At 45.5% G+C, this 19,879-nt stretch overlaps 3 protein-coding genes across 4 annotated transcripts; all 3 read left to right on the plus strand.

The window, feature by feature from the left end:
* The first annotated feature begins 2,206 nt into the window (after positions 1–2,206).
* On the plus strand, positions 2,207–5,562 carry TMEM251 (transmembrane protein 251). Of its 2 annotated transcripts, none has more exons than XM_048950272.1 (2): positions 2,207–2,383; positions 4,660–5,562. In XM_048950272.1, the coding sequence occupies exon 2, from the start codon at positions 4,676–4,678 to the stop codon at positions 5,069–5,071; it is 396 nt and encodes a 131-aa protein (XP_048806229.1). In that variant the 5' UTR covers positions 2,207–2,383; positions 4,660–4,675; the 3' UTR covers positions 5,072–5,562. The 2 variants fall into 2 exon arrangements, with proteins under 2 accessions (XP_048806229.1, XP_048806230.1); XM_048950273.1 differs by lacking the exon at positions 2,207–2,383 and adding an exon at positions 2,490–3,175.
* Positions 5,563–7,507: 1,945 nt separating this feature from the next.
* Positions 7,508–9,822, plus strand: LOC125695271 (uncharacterized). The gene is made up of 4 exons (XM_048949486.1): positions 7,508–7,529; positions 8,644–8,745; positions 8,848–9,746; positions 9,793–9,822. Exons 1-4 carry the CDS (start codon positions 7,508–7,510, stop codon positions 9,820–9,822), a joined length of 1,053 nt encoding a protein of 350 aa, XP_048805443.1.
* A 219-nt stretch (positions 9,823–10,041) lies between these two features.
* UBR7 (ubiquitin protein ligase E3 component n-recognin 7) lies at positions 10,042–18,950 on the plus strand. The gene is made up of 11 exons (XM_048950270.1): positions 10,042–10,230; positions 10,317–10,450; positions 10,874–10,934; positions 11,959–12,054; positions 13,131–13,184; positions 14,404–14,509; positions 14,748–14,932; positions 15,479–15,610; positions 16,009–16,171; positions 16,780–16,841; positions 17,483–18,950. Exons 1-11 carry the CDS (start codon positions 10,057–10,059, stop codon positions 17,573–17,575), a joined length of 1,260 nt encoding a protein of 419 aa, XP_048806227.1. The 5' UTR covers positions 10,042–10,056; the 3' UTR covers positions 17,576–18,950.
* Positions 18,951–19,879: the final 929 nt, after the last annotated feature.

The raw sequence follows: 19,879 nt of genomic DNA on the forward strand, positions 1-19,879 counted from the left end.
TAGACTTTCTTTCAATGAATCAAAAACTAGCATCCTACAAAGTGAAAGGTAGATGACTTCTTGAGAAAAACATATTTGTCATTAATGTGGCCCTACGTATGAATGCCCAGTGAAGGCCTTAACTTAACATTAAGTATGAAAACGCTGTTTCAATGCAACTATTATAACCAACTCCTCTGTTTTCTTTCCATCAGCCCTCATTTGTCCCAAATAATTTGTCAGGGTCCTAAGTGAACTGATAGGCTTTAACAGCCCCCAGCAAGCCTCACCTGCCCCAGCCACGAGCTCAGGAGCCCCATTTAAGCTGAGCTGTGGGCTCAGCTTAATCTATATCTAAGATATGTTGTAGGGGTATCAGATTCTGGCTTAGCCCTGGCTGTGCCTAGACACAGGCCCTCTTCTCAATCTCGATCTTGACCTACAGCCTAACCTTCAAACTTAACTTCAGATTTTTTTTTTATCAGTAGGGATCTGCCTGGTAATCACTATGTTTCACTGCAGTTATCCTCAGTGGACCTGAGGCTAACCAGTGGCTGCCTTCCCAGATTAACCTCAGACCTACTTCATTGCTTGCTGGGTAACCCAGACCCTTGGCTGAACCTAGCCTGCCCTGCTTGCTTTGCTGAGGTACTCTGGCAGTGAGGCCCTGATGTGTTGGCTTTGTTGTCTATTTAGCTCCTGACTTTTATGAATCAGCTAGTTCTCAATGCTTCCCAATGCTTTTTTTTATTTACCTTCAAAGTAAATTTTATTTTTCTATAACTGTTTTGGTATGAGAGTTATTATAAAGACTGTAAAAACTCAGATGCTCTTTTTTTTTTTTTTTAATGTATGATTAAGTACTTTAAAAAAAATAAACTTGGCCATTAAAAGTTAATTCCGTTCAGCAGGCCTCTATCTTCTCCTCTTGTTTACAGCCTGAATATTAACCATGTGAGTCTTACTATGCATGTGTCCCCACTTTAATATGGAGAATATGAATTGTTCCCTTCACCATCAGCACTTTTAAGGAAAGAGGATGCCACAGCTATTCAGTTTTCCATCACTACCTGTAACATCAGGAATAAAGCCATACATAAACAGAAGGTTAGAGCCACCTGGGAAACTTTTTAATTCAGGATCAGCTGGGATGTCACTACTGGTAAGAAAGTTAAGAATGGCATTTAATGAAGAACAGCATCCTAATGGTATTTAGTTACTCATGTCTACAACATTTTTATCCGGAACTCAATTCACAGTTTATAACTTCAAATTTCATGAACAATGTTGAAAATGCTCACTCAACGCACGTACAAAATCTCTTCTGCATCGGGAGTCGGGACGGGAGGCAGAAGCTGCCTTTGTCTGTGGTACAGAGCGCCATCTGGTGGTCCTCAGAGTGAGCCTGGAGATGGACTTGGAGCCTGCCGTTGAATAAGCCGGGAAGCACCGCCTGAGAACTTTTCTAACTGTTATGGGTTCTCAGCTGTCGTCTTTTTTTTTTTTTTTTTTTTTTTTTTTTCCCCTCAGAGACAACCGCAGCACCGCGCATTGGTCATCAGCTGTTCTGAATAGAACCCGGAGCGCCGGTTTCCAGCACTTTTCACTTAAACACCAAGAACAGAATGACAAACCATCGTAAACTTAATTTTGCAGTAGCTTTATATACAGCCTCACCAGCACCTTCCCAGTCCCAGCACAGGAAATAAGTGCTAAACGGTTGCTGAATTCAAAGCTGGAATGTCTTACACAAACCTTCCCAACACTGCTGTGATGTAAACCAGTGAGCCACGCAGACCTGGCTCAGCAATTTGGGGGGCTGGTTTAGATGATTTTCTGCCTTCGTTGAAGATGTTTTCCCTGTGGCGTTTTTTCATAAGAATTTAACTCAACAGCAACCCACAAGCAGCGGGTTTTGCGTACAGACGGACGCGTATAATCACATCAATGTGTGTCACTGGAGAGACTGTTCCACACCACGGTCATCTCTATCGCTGCTTTCTTTGGCGTACCGCACCTGGCTAGCGCGGCCAAGTGACACAAGTAAAGCTCGGGGCGGTAACCGAGGGACGACAAAGGAAGGCCAGCCTCAACGGCGAGCCCAGACCGCCATTTTGGGCGAGGTCAACGGCGCCGTAGAGAAGCGCGGGCTCTCGCCAAGATGGCCGCCAGCCAACGGCCGCCCGGCGGGCACGCCCCGCCACGTCCCGGATGCAGTCGGACGAGAACCGGAAGTCGTTCCCTCATGCCGGAAGTGGCGCCGTTCCGGGGTGGTGATGGCAGCGGACCGGCAGCGGCGGCGCGGACCGGCGAGTCCTCCCGCCTCCCGGCGCGGTGGTGCGGGCTGAGGGGAGCGGGCCGCCCACCGCCGCCCTCCCGCTCCCTCCTTCTCCGTCGGAGGAAGGTAAGGGGCTGCTTTGGCTCCGGGACGGCGGAACTTGGCGCGGTGAGGGGGCCATCGCCCCGCCGCTACGCCTGAAGGTTGGGGCTCCGCCTCCCTCGCAGGAAGCCGTCCGAGCCGCGTCCGCGCGGCGCGGGTCGAATGCTCGCGGTCACGCGGGAGAGACGAGAGCCGCAGTCACGGGAGCATGGCCGCTCCGGGGGGGTCTCGTAGCTCCGCGGGTCGCGACGCGGGGCTGGCAGTCGGTGGGACGGCTGGAGAGGCCGCGAGCGGCAGTGGCATCTCGGGAGGGAGAACGGGGGAGAAACCGGGCGCGGGCTACGTACGCCTCGTTCAGCCTGACCCGGCGCAGCGCTTCTCCGGCTGTTCCTGGGTAGTGAGAGCAAAGGGAATAGGCTCCTGCTGAGCTTCTTACTATTACTGCCCTTATAGCGGTGTTTGTGCTTTTACTATGCGCCTTCCTTTTGAAGACTTCTGAGTACCGTTAGTGCTCTGTAATACACCCAGCTTTAGAAAAATGAATCATGGCTTAGCGTTGAGGTGGACTCTGGCACTTGCCAATTGATTCTTACCCAGGCAGCTTCTTAAATATTTTCATGCTGTCTTGATAAAAGTGTTAACTGAGTGTATGTGAAGACAACGTACTGCTAAGATGTATAGAAATTATAATTTAAACAACAAAAGCCGCAGACCTAACTAGTGGCTTTCTCTGGTGTCTTACTGCCTGTTTGGTTGCGTTGGTCTCCTTACGTGTAGCAGTGTCAGGGACAGAAGGACTGCTCCAGTGCTGCCTTGGTAAGTTCTGTCAGGTCAGGATTGAGAATGTCCTTCAGAAGTGGAAAACCATAAAATCTTCTGTAATTGGTGCTCAGCTGCAGCTGCTGGTCTTTGGAGGGGGAATCTAAAAAGGTGCAATTAGTTTGCTGTCAGTGATGTTAAACTCTTGTATACTTCTGTTACAAATGTGGCATGCAGGCTCACACTGACGAAATGCACAGCTCGTGGTGGTGCCCATGTTTACAGAATCACATAGAATCACAGAATGGCAGGGCAGCCAACCTCCATATCTATTACTAGACCAGGCTGCCCAGGGCCCCGTCCAACCTGGCCTTGAACACCTCCAGGGACGGGGCACTCAGAGCCTCTCAGGGCAAAAATATGTTGAGAAATAGTGTTTAGTAGCTGAGAATGTCTCTATCAAATAGTGTTATTGTGCTCTTTGTACCTGTTGTAATTTCTGTGGAAATAAATACGAGGCATTATTTCTGAAGCAACCTATGTATGTTTTGCTTAAACAGTACTGCGAAGTTTTATTCCACTTCTCTCCTAGAAATCTTAGGAAGGATAGGACCCTGACAGTATGAAAACTGCCCAAGAGCTGTTTTGAGGGAAGGTGATGATGACTTCCTTGATGCTATAGAGATCCTTCAGCTGGAGTGCTGGTGGCTTGTTTGAAGAAGGCTTCAAGTGACTTACACCTGTACAGCCAGCAGATAAAAATCAAGCCCAGTGGTGTCTGTGGAGCTTCAGTTATTTGTGCTTTTTCAGGGGGAGGGGAAGGAGAAGAAAATGGCAGTTGACTGCTGTCTAGTTTACTGTGCACTGAGTCAGGTGAATGTGTGTGTTCACCTTCTTTCCTCCAAAAGATTTACTGTAACTGCGCACATAGTAGAACAGAAATACTGCTAGGTACTGCAGTCGTACATATCCTCGTTGTGCAGCAGGTACAAGTATGTATGCTTAGTATGCATCTTCCCATGTGTGAACTGAAAACTTTTTAAGTATGATTCCTCACCAGACACTTAGCTAAAGCTTAATAAAACTGGATGTTGGTGCACTGCAAACAAGCAGTATTGCTCATGTCACTAGCTGGCTGCTTTCATCTTAGAATTTTCCAAAGTTCTCTGATATCTCTCAACTCATGGGAAGTGTTGCATTTCTCACCCTGTGGCTGGAGGCACTGAGAGCAGATGGGGTAAATGACTTCCCCAATTCAGGGCATTGGTTTTGTTAACCCACTGCTTGCCTGTAGCCTCTTAGAACTTGTAGGCTCTAAATTAGTTAGAACTTCTGATGGGAGTTACCATTAGGCTGTTACTGACATAGGAATACAGCTTTCCTCTGCTGTAGAGGAAGTTGGCTCTGTAGAAATGGGTGCATGCATTGCTTTTATTTGTGTGTCATGAAAAGTTATGAAACGTTAGTTTATGAAAACCAAGCGTTGTCTGTGTCCCCTTTCTCCAAACTGCACTGAATTCATACTTCTCATTTTGTTACAGGTGCAGAGCATGGAGAATGATGAACTTCCGCCAGAGGATGGGCTGGATTGGTGTGGGGTTGTATTTGCTAGCAAGTGCTGCAGCTTTTTATTATGTCTTTGAAATCAACGAGACTTACAATAAACTAGCACTGGAGCACATTCAGCAGCACCCCAAGGAACCACAGGAGGGAACCACATGGACGCACTCCTTAAAAGTACGACTGCTATCCTTGCCTTTTTGGCTGTGGACTATAATCTTTTTAATACCGTATTTACAGATGTTCTTGTTCCTCTATTCCTGTACAAGAGCTGACCCCAAAACTGTTGGCTATTGCATCATTCCTATCTGCTTGGCTGTTATTTGCAATCGTCATCAAACATTTGTGAAGGCCTCTAATCAGATCAGTAGATTACAGCTGATTGACACTTAACTCAATTTCTAGTTTCTGTAGCTGTTTTGAAGCAATTGCATACACCTGATCTAATCACAGGACCGAAGTTCTGAGCGAAGGCTGGAAAGAGCCTTTTCTTTCAAACTGTTAAGCAATGAACAGTGACTGTTTTCTATTAAAAAAAAAAACTTAATTCCAAAAGTTTTTAAAGTATTGGTCTATCAAAATGACTTGAGTGGGGGAGTTCTATGTGACACATTGATGGAAGTATTCCTCATTTTGCCTTAATGATGCAGAACTGCTACACTCCATCTGAAACATTCTTTGGGAAAATAAGTTTCTGCTCTATGACTTTACTCCTCTGTGCAAAAAAAAAAAAAACACAAAAAACTACATCCTTCATTTTTCTTGGAGTAAAATCAATGGAAAGATAATTATTCTGTGATAAGTGTAAAAGAAAAAAGATCAGAAGATGATTATAGAAGTTGCACTTAGAACAGTTTTTTGCTTTTTCTTTTTTTTTTTTTAAAGTAATTCATACTTACATCAGTGCTCCTAACACATTTTAAAAACAAATTTAGGAAATGCAGGAAGCAAAGAATAAAGAATGTGCAAATCATTGAAGAGAGAAAGATAGATATCTATTTTTTCTCTGAGGTATCATATATTTTTTTTTCTCCATTGACTAGAATAGCAGGTAGCAGGCAGGCAGTGAGGAGTGGCACAGACCTGGAGGTGCTTTAAACTTCTTCCCTACAGTGTCAAAAGCAGCTTGTGCTGATGTTGGGCTATAAGAAGCACAAAGCTTTGTGTTTTCTTCTTCTTTCTTTAGAAATCTTCTTTGGTAAAATTACAGTTGGAATTTTCTACTATTCTAATGTCTCTCCAGACCTGCAAAAACATATTGTGTGAGTACTGATGCGTTAAGAAGACTTTACATCTGTGAAAGTTAAAGTGTTACCAAGTTGGGGAGTGCTCTAAGCCTCTCGTAGGACAAATACTATCTCTCCCAGAATTCTGAGTAAGATACCCTCTTCTTGTTCTGGAAAGAAATGTGGCTTTCTTCAGTCACACTGAAATCCCATTGGCATTTCTTACCATAATTTCACCCTGTTTTTCAGTGCTATTTTGATGTCACATTTATTTCTGACTACTGGACTGTGTTTTGTCCTTCTTAGAGTAACTAAATTTTTGAGCCATGATGGAAGTAACCTTCTGATTGTGAAAACATTGCAAAATATGGACTTCAAAAGCAGTAGGCCCAAAACAGTTATGCACTGAACTTCTCACTTATCTTTTCTTTTTTTTTCATTTGATTGTACGTGATTGTCAGTACCTAACGATCACAAATGCTAATCCAGTTCTGACAACTTTAAGGGAATCTTGGACATTATCATCTGTTTCCTGCTTTGGAAAGAATGTGTTGCTGTGTTCAAGGGTGGTGGTTACAGCACCTTAAACACTGGTTGCATTGGAGATACTTGTAGACTGTGGTCTCAGATGCCAGCAGGGGTGCTAGGACCTAAAAACACGATGTAGCCTTTACAAGAAGGTTTTTAAGTTCAAAGTGCAATATGAAAAGGAGGAAGCTGCCATCTTAATATGCTGGAGTAAGAATAAACTCTGACTGCTCCTGTCTTTTGGAGTCAGAGCTTTTAAGTTGTGTTGTTTCTTAACTCTAAAGATCACCATCTTATTTATCTATAAAATAAAAAACTTTTCAATGTTTATAAACAGAAGTCTGTTAATGCAGAGATATGTTAATGGTGTTTTATTGTGTACCTTTGTTCTTAGATAGCAGTGCTGGCATTCAGTGGCTGTTGCTCATTGCTGTCCTTTCTATCCCTTAGAGTGTGTATTTGGTTGATTGTGTTGTCTTTTTGCTGTGTCCCAATTCCTTGGCTGTAGCCTGAATTGTTGGGGCTGGTTGGATGACTGATTCTTTTGCCATTTCTCTACTTGTGCACAACATGGAGATGTCTGGGAATTTCTTTTATTTGATGCTGTTTTTTAACTGAGAAGTTGCTATAATGTTAGTTATTTAGACGAGAACAATAGAAGAGGAAGCACCAAAAATGGAAAATGAAGTGAGAGCCACATGGCTGGGGTATGGAGCACGTGCTGCCTGCAGCAGTGCCTCACAGATGCTGGTTTGTGTTGATAGAATTTTCCGCTGAACTTTTTAATTAAAGCTGTCTGAAAGCAGTGAGTTTCACAACTAACTGCAGAAAGATGTGTGAACTAGTTCAAGCCAGTGCTACATCTGTAAAGGTTTGAGCTTAGGGTGGGAAGGAGCAATAACCTATTAACAGTATAACCTATTAATGTAGTGCATAGGGATTAGTAGCTGACAGCGCTGGGAGAAAAAGGAAGTTTCCTCTGCTGGTGCTTCCAGCATTTCTGGCACTAGTGGATCATCAACAGGTGAAGTCTCTCACCAAGAGAGCAAGCAAAAGCTATAAAAATAGTGATTAGATGGCTTTTACTTGTAAAAGAGGTAGTAAAATTAAAGCTGATTACAGTGACGATTTTTAGATAGTGTCAAGGCTAATTTGTTCTCACAGAAGATCATGGCTTGCTACACAAATTGACGTAGTGTACAAGCTAATTAAGCTTAAAGTTATAAAATCTCTTTAAAGACTGTGATATCTCTGAATTGGTTCTTAATTGTAAACGGCAGTAGCACAAGTCTGTTTCTATAGCAGTAGCATTACTACTGTGAGTTATAGTAGCCTTACCAGATGTGAGATTTGCTTATACCAGAACTTTTCTTCATTCCAACCTTACCTCCAAGTGGATGGGAAAGATGAATTGCTACAGCTTCAGTGGAAAAGCTCTTTCTAACTCAAGAAGATTTGGTTCAGACTTCTGTCTTGAACAGCTCTCTCACGCAGAAGCTGTGAATGCAGAGGCAGTAATGAAGTCCTGAGGAAAAATAATTAACCTTTGTCAGCCTAGCAGTCACTCAAAGCTTTTTTTTTTTCTGCTGAGGAAGTGAGTAGCCTTAAGGCTTATTAATATTTATCTCTGTGCCACTTGTTCTGCATTTTTTTATTGTCTGTGTCACAAGATAAAGCTTTTTCAGACTGCTTGAGCATTGCTCCTGGGCAGCCTGGCTGGCAGTGTCATCAGCTGCCTTGCCTTCTGACAGTACTTCACCATCTCAGGAAAACCTCTGCCACGTTCTGTGACTACTGCTGAGCCACTTCATCTCTTGTGGGAGAGCAGGTCCAGTGGAGAGCAGAAGGTATGGCTGCAGCCCTTCAAGTGAGCTGCAATAAAATGGGTTGCTTACAAAGAATGTTTCTCCTGGCAGCAAAGTAGAACTGTGAGCTTTTTCTTTGCTCCCTCACAAAACCATCTCAGTGCCTAATAAATATCACGGTTATGATTTTAAACTGTTTTTTTTTTTTTTTTTAACTTAGAACATTTACACTCTGAAGTGGATTTAGGCTCAAAGCCGTTTGAACCAGCAAATGCAGTTTTTCAAACCACTGCTGTAACAGCAGACTGCCGTACACCGCAATCCCTGTGTGAAGGAGACTTGCTTTGACAAGAAAACAAACCTCACCAAAGCCTTCTGTACCTCCTTGCCTTGGGGCAGCCCTGAGGAAATTCCCCAGCTCAGGAGTTGCACAGCACGTGGCAGCAGCGAGCTCGTAGTTCGGGGTTACTGAAGTCCCCGAGAAGCTCCGGCACCTTTTTCATTGTTGGTAAGTTTTGTGGCTGCAATAAGGGCTACAAATGATTGTTTAAAGGCACGATCTGCGTGACTGCCCTTGACCCAATGCCTACCAATCTCTCCTGGAGCTCAGGTGCAGCATTTTGTGTCCATCCTGACAGAAAAAAGCTCTGTGTTACTGCAGCATTGCCCGCGTTTACTCCCGCGCTAGGAAAGGCGGTGCGTTTCCCTTTAGACCTGTGGTGTTCAGCAGCGAGCTTCCGAAGCCGCAGCAGTCCCGGCACGGCTTGCAAACGTTCATTACGGTGCAAGGATCGCCTGCGGGAGCCATTCCGGCCCGTTTGCGGGCGTAGCTGCAGGTTTTTTTGCACAAAGCGCTGCCTTGGCCATTTCGATCAGCAGCTTCCTTCGCTGCTAATAAAGATCTCCGAAGCACGTTTATTTACTCGGCCCCTTTTCCAACTTTTTGCGCCACTTCAAATAAAGCCAGGCAGTTCAGTGTTTAATTTATTCAGACGCTTTGTCTCCCACAGTCTGAGCGTCAGCAGGGTAAAACGCTCGCGCGGACGGCAGCGTCGGACAGCAGCGGTACGCGAGGCACTTATCGCAGCGCGCTGCTCTGCCTGCAGCCCGGCCGCACAGGGCCGCGCCGAAGGGTTCCACGTTTACCCGCCTACCCGCGCTGTTCGTGGCCTCGCGGAGGGCAGCGCCGTTACGGCGCCTTACAGCGGCGGCAACGGACGCCGCTCTCCGCCGTCACCGCTTTATCCGGCGCGGCGCCGCCCTCACGGCGGCTGCACCCTCGTCCGCTTTGGAGGAGGCAGGTCGGCCCGCGCCGCGTCAACGCCGTTCTCCTCCTCGTCTTCATCGTCGTCGTCCTCCTCCTCCTCCTCTTCTTCCTCCTTCAGGCCGTCACCTGCTGGACGCGACACGCGGCGCTCAGCGGCTCCCAAGTCCGGCAGCCCCGCGCCACCGTTCGCCGCCTCCACTCACCGCCGCCCGGCGCTCCGCCCGCCGCGCCGCGCCGCTGCTGTTCCAGCACGAGGGGCGCCAGCAGCTCTGCCACTCGCTCCTGCAGCTCTCCCAGCCCGCGCCGCAGCTCGCGTAGCTCCCCGCGCGGCTCCCCGCCCGCCTCCGCTGCGCACCGCACGCGCACCTCTCGCGCCTGCCCGCCGCCCGCGCGCAGCTCCGCCACCAGCTCCATGGCGGGAAGGAGGGAGGCGCGCTTCGGCCACGCGCCTCGGCCTTGTGACGCGCGCTCCCGCCGCCCGGTTCCGCTTCCGCCGTGGCGCCGCCCGGCGCTCGGGCTGCGCGCTTCCCGCCTCGGCATCCGTCCGCGGCCATGGCGGCTGCGGCGGAGGGAGCCGGGTCGGGGGGCGGCGGCGGCGGCGGCGCGGGGGCGGGGGAGGAGCCCGTGGTGTCCCTGGCGGAGGTGCTGGCGGAGAACGAGGAGCTGGAGAAGGAGGCGCGGGCCGTGCTGGGCGGCAGCGACCACGAGCGGTGCAGCTACTCCCAGGTGCGGGCGGGGCCGGGAGCGGGACCCCCTTCCCTCACACCCCCGTCCCGGTGCCGGCCGCCCGTTACCGCGCTGTGTCCCCGCAGGGCGCCGTGAAGCGCCAGGCGCTGTACGCCTGCAGCACCTGCACGCCGCCCGGCGCCGAGCCCGCCGGCATCTGCCTAGCGTGCAGCTACGAGTGCCACGGCTCCCACCGCCTCCTCGAGCTCTACACCAAGAGGTACCGGCACGGGGCTGAGGGGTCGTGCTGAGCGCGAGGGGGTGTGCTGGGCGCTGAGGTGCGGAGGTCGTTTTTTTTTCCCTTCCAGGACTTGAGGGGAGCCGATAAGGGGGGGGGGGAGGTAAAGGGGGGTTGGGGAGGCACTTTTTGCGCGGTCTGATAGCGAGAGGACAAAAGAGAGCGGCTTTAAACTGAAAGGGAGGTGCAAGTTTAGGTGTTAGGCAGGGATTCTTCACGCTGAGGCGCTGGCACGGCTGCGCAGAGAGCTGTGGGTGCCCCAGCCCTGCTCAGGGCCGGGTTGGACAGGGTGCCAGGCTCTGATGTGGTGGGGGCAGCCAGCCCGTGGCACGGGGTGGGAACTGGGGGGGCTTTGATGTTCCTTCCAGCCCAAACCGTTCTGTGGCTCGGTTTTTTGTTTTTCAGGAACTTTCGCTGTGACTGTGGAAACAGCAAGTTCAAAAACCTGCAGTGCAAGTTGCTCCCGGTGAGTTTGGAGGTTGGTTTTGCAGAGACAGAGCGGTGGCCCCAGGAGGTCAGTGCCCTCCCTCTGGCCATAGTGCTGGCATGTAGCAGCAGGTTGGGTGAGTGGGAGAGAGCTGCAGTGCTGCTTGGAGACCCTGGGGCCAAACGTGCAGAGAGCAGCAGAGACATCTCCCTGCCCTTCGCCCATGCCTGCAGCCAGCGTGAGGCCAGAAATGTGAGTCTGCAGCCACAAGTCTGACCAGGTCTAGGCTGGATGTGAAGAACTCTTCTGTGCTTCCATAGTGGTGGCTTCAGGTAGTCCAGCAGTTGGTGACCTTTCACGGAGGCAGTGAGAGAGAGGTGCTTGTGGGGCAGCTTCCACAATAACACACAACATGGAAGCAGCAGTGGGTGTGTATGCTCTGTTTGGTCTGGTGGAAACAGGGCAGAGCCATAGCTTTTAAGCCAGGAGCTGACAGCAGGTGATTTCTACAGCAAACCTGTGATAGTCTTAAAGTGTCACTATTACTCTCTGAGTGAATGAAGTGGGTCATGTGGCTCTTCCTTCCTCACTTAGTGTGAAATCAGTCCAAAATCAGTCATAGCATTTCAACAGTCATCAGCATCCATCTGAGAATGCAACAGGCATCATGGAAGGAGGGTGTTCACATTGCCTTCTTCCTTCTCAGAATGGTAGCACAAAGCATTGGCAGTAACATCATATGGCAGCATTAGGCTGCAACTCTGCGGTTCTGAGGTTCCCTGGCCACGTATCAGCTGTGTTTTGAGAGGAGCTTACCTGGCAGTGAGACCCCCAGCCTGTCTCTAACTCAGAGCAACCTCTCGCATTCCTTGTATGCCCCATCTTCTGCTCACTGCACGGCACAGGTGTCTCTGAGTGATGTTTAGATGTTCAAGCTGTGTGCATGATGATTGGTTTTTGGAAGGAACGCTGAACAGGAACGGGGTTTATTCCAGGCTGTGCAGCTGTTCTGTCTTGTTTTTCACTGCATTGTGTACTGAAACAGTTTTTCCTTTCCTTCTAGGAAAAGGGCAAAGTGAATTCAGGAAATAAATACAATGACAATTTCTACGGCTTGTACTGTACTTGCAAAAGACCTTACCCTGATCCTGAAGATGAGGTATGAAATACAAAATCCAGCAGTGAGCCTCCATAGCTGCTGTTCAAGCAGAAAGAATGTGCACAGGGTGGTCCTTGGGATGCGCCAGGGCGATGATCCTGCTTTACAAACCTTTCTGTCCCATATCAGTTTTGGTTGTGATGTGCAGTATAAAGTGATTCCATTCTCATGGTTTTCTAGTGGTAGAATATGTTTATGCCTTGAAGACAGACAAGGAAGGCAAACCAGCACTGGGATGAAATGCTGTTGCAGCTGTCTCTACTTCCTCCTTATAAAGTTGCACAGCTCCCTTAGAAGATTTGTTTCTCATTATCTTGAGAACCACTTGGAGTGTGGAACAAACAGATGTGTTAAAGGAGAGCAGAATCTGCTTCCTCCTGCCTGCAGCAGCACTCTGACAGGGCTCTGCCCTGAGGAGTCTGTCCCATAGCAGCAGCACTGGCCTTCCTTGGTGGCAGCCAGAGCTCTTCCTCTGTCTGCAGTGTGAAAACAGTACTGGGTTTATGTACACACACTTCTGTTGGCGCTCAGAGAAGTCAGGGAGTAAAGCAAGGCATATGTTTTTTTTAAGTAGGAAAAAGGATAATATAAACTCATCTCTCCTAAGTGTAGAAGTGTCTTTGAAGAAATCATTAATTAACCATTCTGTAACAAATTGGTTTGTATTACACTGTATTGTGGATGGCTAAGTCAGGATTGTGGCATTCTTACACAGACCAGATGTCACCTGTCAGCATCTTTTGCCCAGCTGCCTGCTCGTGCCTTTCTGTTCACTGGAAGAAGGATACCAACACCGTGTTAACTTCTTTCAGCTCTTTTCTGTGAAAATGCCTTGTTCTACTGGGAAAACAAGTTTTGTAATAGTAACTGAGAGTTCCATAGGCTTGTCAGTATGACAAATTACACACGCTGTTTAACTTCAGGGAAGCGAACTGACTAGAACTGCTCATTAATGGCAGCTCACTGCGGGTGGGTGAGGATGGAAACGCAGTTTGCTCTGCACAGGGCTGTTGTGTGAGGCTTGGGGAAGATTCTGAAGGTTGATGTTAATGCTAATAAAGTGACCATCCATCCAGATCCCAGATGAAATGATCCAGTGCATAGTGTGTGAAGACTGGTTCCACGGAAGGGTAAGGAAACTATAAGTAGCAGAATTTGCATAGAAATAAATTAGCGTCAGGTAAGTCCATATGTTAATTTTTACTTGGGAAGTTTTGCTGTGATTCTTTAAAGATTATTATGTATGCTCTGGGATGTTTCTTTTCATTTAATGTAGGGGAATATTAAATCTTGCACTGCTCTTCCCTCCAGACAAAAACCATTAACAAGAGCACTACTGATTTCAGGGTTCCTTCTGCAGAATAAAACAATGACTTCTGTATCAGTCTCATTAATTAGAAAATTCTAATCATTAGAATCAGTGATAAGAAGCTTCTTGCTGAGACATACCATCACCTACCTCAGTAGGTCAATCAGAAGAATGCTTTTAAACTGTAGTTACTTAAAATAGCAAGGAACAAACGGCACTGTTGGTGCCTGATTACAGACTTCAGGAAAATCTGTCAGGAGCAGCGAAGCACTTGGGTGAGTGTCCCACTTAAATTGTGAGCATGAGGGCTTCCTTCAGTCTCTTCTCCCTTCAGGTGCATGAGTGAAATTCCATACTGGCTTGTTAGAAAGTAAAATGTTTGAAGTTACAGGATCAAAGGGGAAAAAAAAAAAAAAAAAGGATGATTGGCTTCAATTATAGTTCCTGTAGATGTTAAACCACAGCATTCTTTTCTATAAATGTACCTATTAAGAATATTACGATGCATACTGTGAGCTTTGTAAGAATGCTTTTCAAAAGAAAGCAGGTGGTGCTTTTGATTGCTTAACCATTTCTTAGAGGTTTATGGAGAGATTTGGGACGCAGTTCTTCTCAATTCCAGTGTGTGAACAGTAGGAAAAGTTAGAATACGTACAGGGAAGGAATCATAAAGTTATGTAGGTGCTTAAAGTGTGTGGTAGGTATCTTAATAAGCTATGCTTAGGACAGTGTTTAGAAAATCCATGTTTAGAACTGAGATAGAACTGAGATTTCTGGGGAAGCAGAAGGCATATGGGACTGCAAACAGAGGCCCATAAGCAAAGACAGAATGGTTTATTTATTGAATTTTTTTTTTCTCCTGACACTTGATAAGCTCTTTCCAGTCTTTGTTATGCTGATATTTGTTGCAGAATTATTGGGACAGCATATGCTTGTGCTGAAAATGTGTTGGCAGTTATTTTTCTTCATCTAAAGCTAGAGCTGAATCTGTTCATTTGCAGCAAACATTCAAGTGCTGCATGCTTGTTTCTTTTCAACAGCATCTCGGTGCGGTACCTCCTGACAGCGGAGACTTCCATGAAATGGTGTGTCAAGCCTGCATGAAACACTGCCATTTCCTGTGGGCCTATGCTTCACAGTTTGCAGGTGAAGAAAATTAAGAGCATAGAGATGATATTTCACTAATAAGTCTTTCTTCTGCTTTGTTGATGAATGACATTACACTGTTTAAGGTCAAAGTCAGCAAAAAATGTGTGATAGCTACTGAACCTGTGATAATGTTCAAGGAGTGCTAAGAAGCACAAGCATTTCAGTACAGAGCTATCTGAAATACCATGCCAGAAAGTCACTGTTATTTTTGCTTCTGCGCTTGTTTATCTTCTAGTTCCTCCTTTGACCAAAGCAAGCTCTCTTGAAGATGAAGGGATTGTCCTGAATGTTGAGGAAACTGAAGAGCAAATGAAAGAAATAAAAAAAGAAAGCAGACCAGAACACCAAGAAATAAAGGAAGAAAAGCAAACGGAGCAGATTAATGAGCCATCCACTAGCTCTGGGTCTGCTTGTCCAGAGGTAAATTGTGCTGCCTTTTCTGTCCTGTTCATCTTTGTACTCGTGGTACATGAAGCAAAACTCACCTCTTCCTCTAGAGGATCAGTGAGCAGGTGAACGTTTTCTAGCTAATTGCTGTGTTCCTCTTCGGTTGCTGACACTACAGCCATGGTCTCAATGGGTCACAGCCCAGGCTACAGAACTTGCCTATAAAAGAGATAAGGGTGCAAGATTTCTTTGCGTGTAGGGTAGATGCATCCCATCTGGTCAGCCTTTTTGCCTTTACTGTGAGGCAACTTCTGAGTTTGTTACAATAAAGTGGTGTCATGCATTGTAATTGCATTTTCACAGCAATCCAGCTCAGATTTCTTTAAAACCTATGGCTGGTGCTTTAAGTTTCTGAAGAACAGTTGTGCGTCCAGGGGGAACTTGTAAACTGCATCAGAAACCTTGTGTGAATGAAATTGTGTCAAAGACAAAAGAAGTCTTGTATAAGGAAAATGGTGTGCTGGAAAGAACAGTGTGTGTTTGAAATTGCAGAGCACTGAGTAATGTTTTTCAATTCAGGTAGGTGTGAAGAGTGAAGAATCAGGCTGCAAGCTGAAAGAGCTCCAAAGCAAGCAGGTTTTAAAAAAAGATACCGCCACCTTTTGGCCATCAAACTGGAGAAGCAAATTATGCACTTGTGAAGACTGTTTGGTACGTATCCTGCTTTCATGGTAATCACTGAAGTTGGGAGAGGCAGGAAGGGGCTCCCACAGAAGCTTTGAAGAGAAGCTTGCAGATAGAAGACTGAGAATGTCCTTATGCTGCATTATAAGCACATAAAATCCCTCCCCGTGACATAAACACACCAGATCCACACCAGAACTAACACAGTATAGAGGAGCTTCTAAACATCTGTATTTCCTTTGCAACTCCAAGCCACTTTTGTTTTGGAAGTCATCATGAGGAAATGGCCAAAATGCATGATACAGAACATAATTTTTTATTCTTACTGGTGTTATTTGTGATACTGAATGCAAAAAGGTGTAGGGGAGAGCATCGGTGTATGAGAAGTTTTGTAGTGCAAAAGTAAATTTTCCATTATTCTCCAGAAAATGTATTCAGAGCTCGAAGTTCAGTTCCTGACTGATGAATGTGACACTGTCTTGGCTTATGAAAACAAAGGCACCAGCGATCAAGAAACAGACAGAAGAGACCCTTTGATGGACACCCTTAACAGCATGAACAGAGTCCAGCAAGTAGAACTCATCTGTGGTAAATATGAAAGTAGTCAGTTTTACCATCTGCAATCAGTATTGGATGTGCAGTTTACTTTGAAATTAGTCTGAAATCAACACGTAGAGACTATGACAGATTGCAAACCTCAGTCAGTGTAACTATAGAAAAGTCTGTCATCTCTGGGGGGTTGTTGTAACTTACATTAAGAAAGTAGATGGCATGGAAACTTCACTGTTTAACATCTTGGGTAAGGTGATGTCTTCTGACGTGAACATTTAAACAATAGCTTACAATTCTGCTTTTTGGCTTCTTTTCCCTTACTCTTTTGGCCATGTCTTGGTGTCTGGGAGAAGCTATGGTGAAGGCTGGGTCTTGGGATCTGTTCAACACAGCGTATTGAATTCCAGCCCATTTCTCTGAAGGCCGCCTGAACAGAGACCTCAGAGGCCAGGCAGATCAGCTATCAGACATCTCTTGTTTACCCAAACTGGTTTCATTCTTTGATTTTTGCTGAAACTTCTAACCCAGTCCAAGTCTAGATTTCTCAAGTAAATCTAAGGTCAGAAGTGCAACAGGCTGTCATACTGAACCAGGCGTGAACTAAGTCTGTGTATCTTGTTTGTTCTCTTCACTTCTCCATCCAGAATACAATGACCTAAAGACAGAACTGACTGACTATCTCAGGAGATTTGCAGATGAGGGAACGGTAAGCTGCAGCTTGCAGAATTTGAAGAACTGGGTAACAGAAGTCGTGTTTTAAAATATTGTTGAAGGATTTCAGCTACTGCTGTGCTACACTGTAGTGGTTTTATTCTGTTTCATGGAGTTGCTGGTTAATGCAGTAGAGACTGGACAGTCCTGATCCAATTGGAATTTGACAATCTTGTTTCTTTAACATTGCTGACAATAATAGGTGTCTTACAATAACTTCGTAGATTGTTTTCCTTGAAGAAGTTGTATGCCATTATTAACAAAAGCATTTTGAAACTCCATATGAAGCTACATATTTGTTAAACCACCACTTAGTTACAGCGTGTCTGAAGTGAGCTTGTCAATTTTTGCTTTGTGTTAATTATTTTCATCATAAAAGCAAGTAGCCAAACAATTAAAAATACGAAAAGTTTTGCTCCCTGTGCTTGTTTTACATTTGGGAAACTCATTTCCCTCTTGGTATTCTCTTAAGCTGGAACTCAGGCATCAGTCATTTCCTTTGGGTAAGACAGGAAAGCTATTTCACTATAGTTGAATCAGAGATTTAAAAATATTTCTAAATGCTTTGTGCATTACCTATGGAATACATGTAAGAACCATTGTACCACAACTCGGGTTTCTTATTGTTTCCCCAAGGTTGTTAAAAGAGAAGACATTCAGCACTTCTTTGAAGAATTTCAGTCACGGAAAAGACGACGGACTAATAGGATGCAGTACTACTGCAGTTAGGAGATTTGAGGCTGAAAGGACAACCGGGGAAACAATGCGAAAGAAGAGACGTTTTTAGTACTTGGCTTCTCCTCAAAATCCAACTATCCAAGAAACTGCCTCCACCTTCATTTTGTCTCATTTCCTTCCCTTGTAGCGCATAACGTGTTCTTAACAGGTACATTGCATTTGTATGGATTTCATCACTGATGTTCTTTGAGAGCTGGCCTCATCTCCAGGAGGAGGATTGCTTGCTGAAAGAACATTGTGCCACTGTTTATTCCTCTTCTCCTTTGAAGTATTTTACTTTTAGCACCTATAGCTCTACAGCATCCTAGAATACGGGCATTGTATGCAGTCTGTTTTCCAAGACTGGAGTGCATTGCTTGCCCGCTTTGAAAAGTTCTGTATCACCTCTTCTGGTTGTGGTGATTCTAGCAGATGCTCCCCATGCAAAATAAGCTTCTGTTTACTACACACAGGGAGGCATGTCTCCACGTAAAGTAAAGCAGGCCCCAGTTGCGGTGTCTGTTGGTTTTGATCATGGTTGGTGAAATGCATTCTAGAACTTGGTTCAGATCACGTGCACGAAGTAGCGCTGTACTTCTGCGTGCTCGCTGCCGTGGAGGTACTGCCTACGGAGGTGAGAAGTGAGGAATCGTGGGTCAGTCTATGCAGCAGAACGTTGTATCCGTTTTTATAAACTCAAAATCTTGTTTCTGATATCGTGTGGTGATGTTTTACATGCAACAGCGTGTCACAGATTTTTATCTGCTCACTAAAATAGAAACTATTGAGGAAGAGGTACTAGAGGACAAAATAAGCAGCAGGGGGGTGTTGTCAGATCACTTCTAACTAGCTTTGATTTTAAAAACTCTGCTACATTAGATTGTTCCTGGAGACACTGCGGCATCCTGGTGTTTTGTACAGTATAAGGGGGATGGATCTTTTTGTAATCACTGTGATAATCAAGGAACAGGAGATGTTTCACTGACTTTTTAAGAATTTCGTTAACTGCAATTAAGTTTTGCTTTTTCGTAAGTTATTTTGAGCCTAATGTAGGGCTTTTGTTTTCTATACTCACAAAACCAAAATCCTGCTTTGGGAAAGCTCTAATTTCTAAACTTTTGCTTTCTGTAATTGGAAGACTTGTTTGGGGTACTATTCTGCTTCATCATTAATGAGAGTTTTTAGAAGAATATCAGGCATTTATCATTTGCCCTATTGTTTTTGACATTTACATAAGCTAGTTCTAACAAAGGCTCAGTTAATGAGTTTGTTTTCATGCAAAATGATAGTTGCTTTTAAATTTAACTCTGAGTATTGTATGTGCTTTTTTGTAGCAACTGTTACAGGACTTGTAACTGCATATCTAATTAAAGTATGTAAAAATTGAGTGTTCTGTCTGCACGGTCTTGTGTTTTGAAATGCAGCTATGATGTTCCACGCTCATCCATAACCCAGCCAAACACCACAAGAGTGGTTGTTATGTCAACCATATGGCTGAGACCCCTGTGGGAGGCTGAGTCAGCTTGGGCCGAGCCAAACCTGCTGTTCTTTGAGCTTTGCTTCCAGTTCTGACCCAGTTCTCTGTGTGAGGCCATACATTTTTTAAGCAGGAGAAAACAACAGTGAAACTGTCCTCTGCTTCTGTAATGAGTTACATGTAAACAGGGGTGGGGGCAGAAGGACAGAGGCCAGGGCTGTCCTCACTTTCATCTCTGAGTTCAGATCACCCTGAACTGAAACCCTGTATTTTGAAAAACATGCTTTTCTCCCTCTAGCATATATTTCAATGCAAAACACAGCAACAGCTACCATGCCACAGGTGATACTACAGCAAGACTCAGTCCCAGCATTCACTGTGCTCAAGAAATTAAAGCCAGTTCAGTTACAGGATCTTTGTAAGTTGGAACAATGAGATACTACAGCTCTAGTCTCACACAAAGTCAAGACTGAAGCCAGGCATTGCCCATTTTTGGCATCAGCCTACACTAAGTTAGCACAGATTACCTGAAGTGATCACCAACTACTTGGGCACTGCAGTAGACAATTTCCCTTTCATACTTTTAATCCAGGTGCACATTCTTCCAAAAGGTGCCCTCAAGGTCTTCTGTGAAGTTCAGCTGCTGTTGTGAACACGCCTGCAACAATGACATGCAGGTTTAGGAAGTTGCTCATAAAACTCATCTTCTTGCTGGGAAGGAGGAGGAGGATGTCAATTAGTATTTGAGATCACACAGTACTTTTCTCCCCCCATTCCTCTTATGGCAGGACTTAACCCAAAGTATGTCACGGTTGTACATCAAAGAGCGTAGTCAGCGT

The sequence above is a fragment of the Lagopus muta genome, chromosome 6 (assembly GCF_023343835.1).
Source record: "Lagopus muta isolate bLagMut1 chromosome 6, bLagMut1 primary, whole genome shotgun sequence".
In the NCBI taxonomy this organism is placed as follows: Eukaryota; Metazoa; Chordata; class Aves; order Galliformes; family Phasianidae; genus Lagopus; species Lagopus muta.

Coding starts and splice junctions, on each gene's coding strand:
- TMEM251 (XM_048950272.1), top strand. CDS start 4,676: ATGATGAACTTCCGCCAGAGGATGGGCTGGATTGGTGTGGGGTTGTAT.
- LOC125695271 (XM_048949486.1), top strand. CDS start 7,508: ATGGCTTTTACTTGTAAAAGAG. Junction 7,530..8,643: donor GGCTTTTACTTGTAAAAGAG/GTAGTAAAATTA, acceptor GGCAGCCCTGAG/GAAATTCCCCAGCTCAGGAG. Junction 9,747..9,792: donor CGCCGCGCCGCGCCGCTGCT/GTTCCAGCACGA, acceptor TCGCTCCTGCAG/CTCTCCCAGCCCGCGCCGCA.
- UBR7 (XM_048950270.1), top strand. CDS start 10,057: ATGGCGGCTGCGGCGGAGGGAGCCGGGTCGGGGGGCGGCGGCGGCGGC. Junction 13,185..14,403: donor AAGACTGGTTCCACGGAAGG/GTAAGGAAACTA, acceptor TCTTTTCAACAG/CATCTCGGTGCGGTACCTCC. Junction 16,172..16,779: donor GCAAGTAGAACTCATCTGTG/GTAAATATGAAA, acceptor TTCTCCATCCAG/AATACAATGACCTAAAGACA.